Consider the following 10,085-nt stretch of genomic DNA (forward strand, 5'->3'; position numbering starts at 1 on the left):
TCCAGGACATCACAGCAAAGTTTAATCACCACAGTGTTATTTCATAACAAAGTATTTTCACGCACTGACATTTCAAAGAACATAAAAAAAAAAGACAATGAATCCTTTGATTGCATCCAAAGCGTTTTTATCACATGCTTTTCAACTTTTTATATGCTTTTCATATATATATAAAAAGATTTTCATGCAAAGATACATAGCTTTTAAAGTGATGTGGTGGATACTGCACTGTTCTTTGCATGTTCACATTTTACAGGAACGGTTTCCTAGTTTTTATAAACATGTGTCCTAAGTGTTTTCTTGCCAAAAATCATTTCTGTTAGAATACAACTGGCATTATTTCAGCATAAGAGCTTGAAGGAGGAAGCATAACAAGGTCCAATTTTCCTTGCAGAAACTAAATGACGTTCTCAAAGAGCTGCATGGAAGCCATTATATTTTCATCCTGTTGAGAGGAAGAAAAACAACATAGATTTAGGTGATTATTACCTAGTCAATTTTGTCAGTTTGTTGATCATTTTACCTTTTGGCAGGTTTCTATGAATTCATCTATTGTCACAACTCCATCCCTGTTTCGATCCATTTTCTAACAAGTAAAAAAGAGATTTGTTCACTCGAGACATGGCATAAAAGCGGGCATTAGAAAAGCGTTTTGAAGCTCAGCTAACTTTGAAGGAAATCAAAACTCCTCTGACCAGAAATAGATGTAAAATTTGAATGTAACAATAAAGAAATATGTTGTTTCAGTTCACCTGGAAGAACTTCTCCACATGCTCAAAAGGGGAATCATCTCGCACGCTGGGTAAGGTATACCTGCCCATCATGTCATATATGGAGGTTATTATTGCTAACATTTCCTACAGGAGAAAAATGAAAAGACAGATGAACAATGAACTATAGTGCATCTTGTTCGGGAAAATTTTTGCAACTGTTACCTCCTTTGTAATGTAGCCGTCTTTGTTGATATCATAAAGATTAAAAGCCCAGCGAAGTTTCTCTGTAACAGAGCCTCGGAGCAAAACAGACAGTCCTAACACAAAATCCTGTGAAGGAGATTGAAATGTTTTTCTTCAGTTGTCTATAAGAAACAAGGCCCTTCTTGGACCTTTTGGTTTAGATTGAAGCATAATCATGTTTAATTAAGAATGGCCTAGTCCAATCCAGGCCTTAATCCAAATCAGAATGTGTGGAAATAATTTCAAGCTCACAGAAGTTCTCTATTCAATTGGACTGAGCTTGAGTTATTTTGACCCCTTAATACATTTTCAACATCCTGGATGGCTAAATAGTTGTGAATTTAATCAAAGCTGAAGCCGCTGACATAATCACCTCAAATCGGATGGAACCATTTCTGTCCATGTCGAATGCGTTGAACAAAAAGTGAGCATATGTGGTAGCATCTGAAATAAAACACGATATTAAAATTCTAAAAACCAAGGCCTTGGTTTGACAAAAAGTTATGCACAGTGTATTCTCATGGTGCATAAAACAGAACTGTTATGCTACACTGCTAGGGTTAGTAAAAGAAACTAATAAGTATATGAAATGCACCTTTAAATAATTATTTTAGTGTTTACATTTTGCATTTTAAAACCACATTTTATATATGGTTACCTCCTTGAGGGAAGAATTGTGAGTAGATGGTTTTGAATGTTTCTTCATCTACCAAACCGCTGGGACATTCCTGTTGACAGGAAACAAGTTTCTATAAAGAAGGTATGTTTAGAATTATTACTATTATATTTATTTCACTCACTTGACTAATCATCGCTAAATTATTCTTACTCTTGAGCAGATTGATCTGTTATTGAAGTGGCACAATCTCCCAATGAAATGTTTAGAAAACTCTGTGCTGTAAGTTTAGCACCAAAATTCACACAGTAAGAATTAATAACTAGAACCAAGAGAATTCCTACAGAACAGATTCAACATTTATTTAACACATATTAGTGACCCATAACTTCATCTCTCCATGGGGAATAAAAAGTGTGTTAGATATATTATATTTTGTTATTTTTTTGTGCAAAATTTTTTTTTCAAAAGTGTCAAAAATTGTGTGGTACTAAATCACATTTTAAAAGTTATTCACTTTAAAAAAAAAAAAACTAAAATGTAATTACACACAAATATCTAAAAACATTTCCCCTACATTTTTGAAGCCTCTGTAGAGCGACTGGAGCTCCTTCCTGGTGAACTGGGTCTGGGCTTGGAGCTGGTCGAGGCCCTCCGGCTGGTGCCGCACCATGGAGAGCTCAAGGACACTGTCACTGGTGTCTGCCGGACAGAATCAGAACAAAACAGGGGGAGGACGGGAGAAAGAAAAGAGGGAGGAAACAGCAGTAAGACCAGAAAGAAATAAAAAAAAGAAAGGAAGGAAGGAAATACTCGGAAAGAAGGTAAAACAGTGGAAAACCAAAACGAGAAAAAACACCCACCATCTTTTAGGAAACATAACAGGAAGTTGAGAACAATGGTGGAGAGAGAAGAAAAGAGGGATGAGGAAATGAATAAAAAGCAGACAATGAACAGTTTGAGGCAAGAGCATGACATCAATAAAATGAGATGAAATAATTTGTTGAGTTTGAAAGAGGGGCAAAATTAGGGGAACATGTAGATACATAAAAAAAAATAATGCCGATATGAATGAAAATAAATTACGAATGCATTAACATAGTTAACTAACCTCCTCATTGTGGACACCTGGCAGTCACACACTTATGCTCTGATCAAGGTCTTTACTTTGGATTACACTTTGTTTGCATTATGGAGGACAAAAAGTAAACAAATGGGATGGAAATGCCACTAGTCTTATTATCAATATGATTCTTAGCGTGACTTGCCATGTAGTTTAATTTCAAATTTGCTCCATTTGATAAACTGCAATGTGAGTTACAGCAAATACTTAGTGCCAAAATATCACAATAACACAGAGAAGTGAAAATGATTTACATTAGAAATCTTAAATGAAACTCGAAATAAATAAATGATACATTTGAAACTTAAATGTTGAAATTTAAATAACTAAATCATTAATCATTTTGAATTATTTCACTGACAATCCCATTTTACAGAACTAAGCCATAAATTTAATGTATTTGGAAAAGGCTAGCAGTCTTAAACAAAGGGCTTCGTCTGCAGTTAAGAAACTCAAATGTTAACAGTTACATAGGGAAACATGAAATAAGAATAAAACACAAAATGTTTACATTTGCATTCGATTTTCACATTTTATATTAAATTTTTCCATTTAATCATCTATGATTTTTTTTTTACAATTTATTAAAAATATACATACTTAATATAGTTTCATTTAAACTACTACATATAGAAATGCATTTATTTAATTGATATTATTTATGAACCATAGCAATTTGAGCAAAAACTATGCATAAACAATAAATAAAAGTAGTAAATATATTTATACTTCATAGATTCTGCAAGTTTCAATTAATACATTTTACATTTAGATATTTCTACATTTATGATTAGCACATTTCAATAATTCTGACACCTATAAGTTATGGAATTGATTCATTTGTTTTGATTATATCAAAAATATTTTATGACATTGCTTTTATATCCATGACCTTGAATCACTTTTGGCACATGATGTTTGCCAGGTGACACATTTATCAGCACCACCCGCAAGTCAAGTAGATGTCCACAAAGTAAAAAAGGTTCAGTCGCACTAATACAAACTAGTGAGTAAAAATTTAGGAGGACTAAATTAATCAATGGGAGGAAATTAATCTGATGATGATGGAGCTACTCACCGTCTTCACAATGATTTCACACATGAATAGATTTGAACAAGACGAAGAAGAGGTGAGGAAGATGGCGAAGGAATGAGAGGGAAAGAAAAGAAAAAAAAATGCAACTTTTACAAAGCGAACACATTAAAGATATGCAAATGAACATTTGTTGTTGATTAAGGTAGCTTAATGAAAACATTCTAAATGTAGAAATGTAAAGATGTGAAGATTCAAATCAGAAAAATAACAGTGTATCATTACATTGCAACACAGTTAAGAAAACTCAAAATTCACCCTACTCTTACCTTCAAGTGACAAAGGCTCCCAAATCCCAAACTGTTTGAGAACAACAATAAAAAGTCCCAGAACAACAGCAATGGCAATTACTTCCATTCCCTCTACACCCATTATTCACCTGTATCAGATGTCAGCTCTGAAAATGCTGCTGGAATAAAAAAAATGTGATCATAAAATTTTTCTTTTAAAGTACTGTCTCTTTTTCTGGACTGACAAATCTATTGAGCTTGCTTTTTCTTAGAAAAATATCACCTGCTGCCCACCATCTCCTTCATCCATAAAGCTCCATCAGTTCATCAGAGACACTGCAGCAACATCAGCAGATATGAACTGATTCACACCAGTGACCAGCCGAGAAAATGGGCAACACATGAATGAGGAACATCCTGCTGCCCAAGTTTGACAAGTAAAAATAAATGTCAGAAACTCCGATCACCAAAAAAAAAAAAAAAAGAAAAGTCTAAAGTTGTTCTAATTTGCAAAAACATCCATCTGAGCCTCATTTCCAGGTTTAGCTCCAGTTGTCTGCTGTGAAGCAGGTGGGTACAAATGTGTTTAAGGGTGGTGCCAGTGAGGACAGGAAGTTCTTGGTGAAGGAATTTCTTTTCTAATGGTCTGTGACTTTTTGAGCCCCGTCATTTCAGAGATGCAAACTGTAAAACCAAGCATTGATCCACGTCTGCTGATGGCTGGGGTTTGAGTAGCACTTAGTGCAAATGAGCCTGTGTAATGCTGCCTGTATCTCCACACTTGGTCAGTGATAGACTCAGTAAGTAAAGTGGTTTTAATCACATGCAAGCAAATATCAGACGTTTGTGACGGGGTGTTTTTTAATGTGATAAAACTGGATGGTGGAAGATTCAAGTTGTGAAGGTTTACTTCAGAAAAGTGAAGATAGTTCTGCATTTATCACCAGCGGTTGAATAGTTGTGTAAATAAAGTATTTTACACATATGCACAAACGTTTTAATCAGGTAGGTTTGCAACACAGTGCAAGTGAAGATGAATGTGGGGATAGTTCAGAACTGATGAGTCTGCAAAACTTAATGGACTAAGTTTAAGTATCAGGAAGTGCTAATCAATCAATGGGAGTTAAAATATTGGTCAGAGAAAGTGTGCAGCATATGCATTTTGACGCAGGATTTATGTAACTTTGAAGTTTCACCAGAATTGGTCAGCTAACTTGTGTCTCATCCATTAAAGAGTATGATAAATTAAAACAAAACCTTGCCAAAATCCCAAATAAATATTAATATATTATATTTTTATAGTATTTTAGTAGCACAGATGCAAAAGATCTCAACAGAAATGCAGTTTTGCTACATTTATGCAGAATTTTGAAGAGAGTATCAGGTCCTAGCTGTCACATCTAAAATATCCCACACCAAAGTATAAAACGCTTTAATCCCAGTTATTGTTTAGTCAGTTAAAGATGTTCTTCTTTCACATAAGCTTTCATATTGTCTTTTCTAGTTTTATTTATAAAGTATTACTAAAGCAAAGTGCCGCGCATAACTGCCTGCATTAAAAGGAAAAGCATAAAAATATGACTAGAATGATACAAGATTAAACACAATAAAACTAATTAAAATGAACAAGGTCAAATGAAGTCTGCTGGTGCTTGAGTGCAATACTATTGTCCTTCAGCCACAACAAAACAGAGATACAGTATCTGTTAAATATGCAGGATCTGAACTTATATAAATATATAAAAATAAAGCAACAACAGGTTGTTTAATGTGCCTTAAGTGCTGACCCACCTTTTCTTCAGTTATATACAAATGGAGAGCAGTGAATTAAACATGCAAAGATACAGGCAGAGCAGCTTTTGGCCTCATCACCAGGATTTAATGACTGCAGAGAAAGCAGCACTAAAGCTAAAAGTCTAATCTAGTTTATCTACCACAATCAGTCACTTCTCATCTCATAATGAACTTTTTTTTTTTTTGCTGAACTTTTGAGTTTCTGGTTTAATTTTATTTTCACAATATTGTCTTCCATAAAAAAAAAGCTCAAGAATGCAACATTTCAGTTTCAAACATGTTTAATTAAACTTCAAACTGAAAAGGACAAAAAGCAAAATAATGATTTGTTTCCTCTATAAACAAAAATGTCGGGCTAACAAAAATTTAGCATGGCTTTTGGTTTTTACTAAAGCTTTTCTTCCTATATCTGGTTGCGGACGGATTCTTTTACCCTGTTTCTGTCCAAAAACTACAGTTTTCTTTCTGCTCTCCCAGTCAATTGGCTTTAAATATAGTAAATAAATAGTTGCTCCTGAGTTTAAAAACCACTAGATGGCGACAAAGTAATTTTAATGTGGCGAGAAAGTCACACAAAAATAAAACTTTACATCAATTTTGTGCAGTTCAAGTACCAGATTGGTAAATCAACTGCCTATTGATTTACTTATAAATAAAAACTATAAGTATATCTATTTCCTATTTTTGATCTGCTTGGTTGTATAGTTTTTAGATTCTGAAGACACTTTAAAGGCTAAACAATTGACCGATTAGATGCCCATGTTGTTTTCTTGAATGTATAATTTCTCGCTACTTTTATTTTATGCTGCGTCTTGTAAAAGTATTTATGATGCTTTAACTTTATCACACTTTGTCCTGTTACAACCACATTTTATTGGGATTTTACATGATAGACGACTATTATTGTAGTGGAAGGAAAATGTTCCAATACATTTTCTTCTATTGAGACTATACTCAATAGAGGAATGTCATTAAGTAAAATACATGGAAATAGCAAATCAAGGCAAATGTGATACTTGTCAGACAAGGTGAGATAAGTCTGTATCAGCATGTCTCCAGAGAAGCATGGTGTCAATAATTTAAATAAACCAAATGGGAGTGGCTTGGGAAAGACACCTTTGTTTTCTGCTAAAAAGAAAAGAATAAAAATGCTCTAAGAGCAACGAGTTAAGAATGTAAAGTGAAGTTTGTTTGCTTTTAATTCAGGAACTCTGCAATTCATTCCCTGAGAGAAATGAGTTATAACTTAGAAAAGCTGGGATTAGATGCCAGAAAATAGTTTTCAAAGCTCTTCATATTGAAAGTGAAGGAGGATGGCGAGCAATGTTGAATTTAAAATATGAAAGGCTGAAGCAGAGCCTGCAAAATTGATGCATTCTGTAGGAAGGTGTCCACCTCTACTGTGATAGTCCTACTCTGTAGTCTGGCCTGTGATGTTTTATCATTCAGGGCATCAGTCTGCTCTGATGTCCTCCCCTGTGTCTCTACCTGGCCCTTGCTGCGTGGTGCTGGCAATTATCCACTTGACGAGGCAGCACTTCATGAGCGATTTGCGTGAAAGCCGGGGTCTCTCCCACTTTGAGCCCTCTGATTGTCCCCCTGGGCTGGGATCTTTGCCATTGGCATCAGGGAGCAAATCGCCGTCCACAGCCTTCTTCTCTGCCTGCAGAAGAGAACCAACCAAACTCAACTCCTGATTTGGTGTGACTCTACATTAACGCATTAATTGACTGTTATTTAAAGGTGGCTTTGATATGATATTAGAGACAGTTGGTGAGGAACCCTCATAATAACAGCTTCTCCATTGTGGAGATCCTGAAATCTTTCTTATGATTGGCAGCGGATAATATTCTGATGGTTCTGGCTCTGAAATGCATACCTACAACCAACAGGGGGTGATCTAGGCTGCCTCAGCTAACAACTTTACCAGACCGACTGATTTTAGTGACATAGCAGGTGTAAAATATTGAATGAAATGTTATGCTACATGACTGGCTTTATTTACATTTAAGTTTATGACACACAAAATTACAAGTGGATCGTCCATATTGTCTCCAAATGTATTCTGGGTAAAGCTTGTCACCAGCCGTCCACCAACGTCATCATCAGTCACTTGGCAACAGATGGTGAACTATCCATCCATCCATCCATCCATCCATCCATCCATCCATCCATCCATCCATCCATCCATCCATCCATCCATCCATCCATCATCCATCCATCCATCCATCCATCCATCCATCCATCCATCCATCCATCCATCCATCCATCCATCCATCCATCCATCCATCCATCCATCCATCCATTTTCAGTTCATCTTTGTCTCTATTGGGGTTGGGAGGTTCTGGTTTATCTCCAGTTAACGTTCTGGGTGAGAGGCGGCGTACACCCTGGTCAGGTCGCCAGTCTGTCCCAGGGACAGAAACAACAACTAAAATGAACTATAAAGTCTCTGTAAACAAAAGTGCCCTTCAAAAAATGGTCTGTTGAGATGAATACACAAGACTGAAGATTTTTGTCATCCAGGGTTTTGGTAGAAAGAGAGAGGGAAAACAGAAAAATTATGAATTCAAATCTTCAGATCAAGGCTACAACTCGTTTAGAGTTGCTTTGGATTAACTGGAGCATTATTTTTATCTGGACTCTAATTGTTTATTATGTTCCCATATTATTCCATTACAAAATAAGGATTTTTTTTTCTTTGATTGTTGTTTTCTATTTTTATCATATAAAGCACATTGAATGTCCTTGTTACTAAAATGTGCTGTATAAATGAAGTTGCCTTGTCTTGATTTAAAATAATAAAGCTAACGGCTGCTGTTTGGAGAGCGTCTTGGTCCCCCTCGTCACCCTGTTTGAATACAGAGACAGTGCAGCATCCAGTGTGTTGCTCAATAATTTACACACCTTTAAACTCCATCAATAAAAGATCAAAGTTACAGCTGCTGTGCTGAGGTGTGTGATGACTCCGACTTTGTGAACGATGACTAAAAGCGATGCTTGATGAATCCTCCAAATCTTCATGAAAGGTAACCATCATGCACCTGTGCAAACATGTATTCACGCCACCTACACGATTATTCTTAAAAATGCATGAAGAGCAAAGTGAGGTCTCATACTTTTATGCAGCACAGATTCATGTGAACAGTCGGAAAAGCATCTAAATGCCTTAAATTTTGCAATCAAAATTTATTATTATGTCAGCAACATGTTTTAATGCCATGACAAGACTTGTGCTTAAATATAGGAAATATAAAAAGTTACATTCTATGTCCTACGGAAGATATCTACATTTTTCTGCAGCTGCTTTCCAGGAAGCTTTGGTCTAAAATAGAAAAAGGTTTATCATCAACAGACGTGTTGCATAGTGACATTCTCCAGGAAATCATCTGACGGGTTATGAACTCAGTGGGAAACGGACCACTGCTGATCTTCACATATGGTACAGCATGAATTTGCCCACATGGAGCTTCTGTCACGATCTCTGTCGCCATGTGCAGACTTTCAGTTCCTCATTGAATTTCTTTTTATTTTTTACCTCTGCATTCTGACATGTTTTCACTTACCTACTCACGAATTGGCATTTCAGTCTCGTTTTCAGACACTTTTAAACGAAACATGTGCCCTTGAATGAAATCTCAAATGCAACACTTTTCTTCTTGCAACTTTAAATTCAAGCACGTCTTCAATAAGTTTACTCTTACAATGTTTCCTAACTTTTTATCGTGAAAAAGTGACCACTTTAGGTTGTTTGTCCCTAAAATTGATTCAAGGTACTTTATTTTGAAGTGATAAATCCCAAACCAATACAGGGCTCTCATAAATAACTAAAACATCCATCCACATGCTGCTTGAATCTCAATCGGTAACATGTAAAAAAAGTGATAAATTCCTCCTGTACCTGCATTGCGTCTGGATGTTTGATGCTCCTTTGAAGAAAAGTCGCTTACAGCAGCCTGACGACCCTCACTGAACTGCAGCAGCAGCTTCAGCTTCATCAGACAGACAGCGGATATTTAAAGGAGGAGCAGAGCTGCTGGCACGCCGGCGAGAGGATCAGTGTCGTAAAGCTGTGACAGTCAGATGGTGAAGCGCCAGAGCAGGACAGGAGGAGAGGAGGTGTGGATCAGGTGTTTACATCGTGACAGATGTTATTAAAAGAGCCACATTATAAGCTGTGTGGGAGATGTGGGTGTAGACGCAGACAGTGTGAGACTCTCTGAGGAAATAAAAAAAGATTGCCGTAATCTTGTCTACATTAAATAACAATTCT

General features: G+C 36.1%; 1 protein-coding gene across 2 annotated transcripts; it reads right to left on the reverse strand.

The window, feature by feature from the left end:
* On the reverse strand, positions 1 to 9,866 carry LOC129366469 (calsenilin-like). 2 transcript variants are annotated; one of them, XM_055040344.1, is made up of 9 exons: positions 9,714 to 9,866; positions 7,301 to 7,475; positions 2,150 to 2,274; positions 1,615 to 1,684; positions 1,330 to 1,400; positions 936 to 1,043; positions 753 to 857; positions 524 to 586; positions 1 to 445 (listed from the first exon to the last, which is right to left on the reverse strand). In XM_055040344.1, the coding sequence occupies exons 1-9, from the start codon at positions 9,717 to 9,719 to the stop codon at positions 398 to 400; spliced, it is 771 nt and encodes a 256-aa protein (XP_054896319.1). In that variant the 5' UTR covers positions 9,720 to 9,866; the 3' UTR covers positions 1 to 397. The 2 variants fall into 2 exon arrangements, with proteins under 2 accessions (XP_054896319.1, XP_054896320.1); XM_055040345.1 differs by lacking the exons at positions 7,301 to 7,475; positions 9,714 to 9,866 and adding an exon at positions 4,058 to 4,438.
* Positions 9,867 to 10,085: the final 219 nt, after the last annotated feature.

This window comes from Poeciliopsis prolifica, unplaced genomic scaffold (genome assembly GCF_027474105.1).
Source record: "Poeciliopsis prolifica strain line A6 unplaced genomic scaffold, Auburn_PproV2 SCAFFOLD015, whole genome shotgun sequence".
NCBI classification, from domain to species: Eukaryota; Metazoa; Chordata; class Actinopteri; order Cyprinodontiformes; family Poeciliidae; genus Poeciliopsis; species Poeciliopsis prolifica.

Coding starts and splice junctions, on each gene's coding strand:
- LOC129366469 (XM_055040344.1), bottom strand. Junction 2,275..7,300: donor CACCACGCAGCAAGGGCCAG/GTAGAGACACAG, acceptor TCTGTCCGGCAG/ACACCAGTGACAGTGTCCTT. Junction 1,401..1,614: donor ACAATTCTTCCCTCAAGGAG/GTAACCATATAT, acceptor GTTTTATTTCAG/ATGCTACCACATATGCTCAC.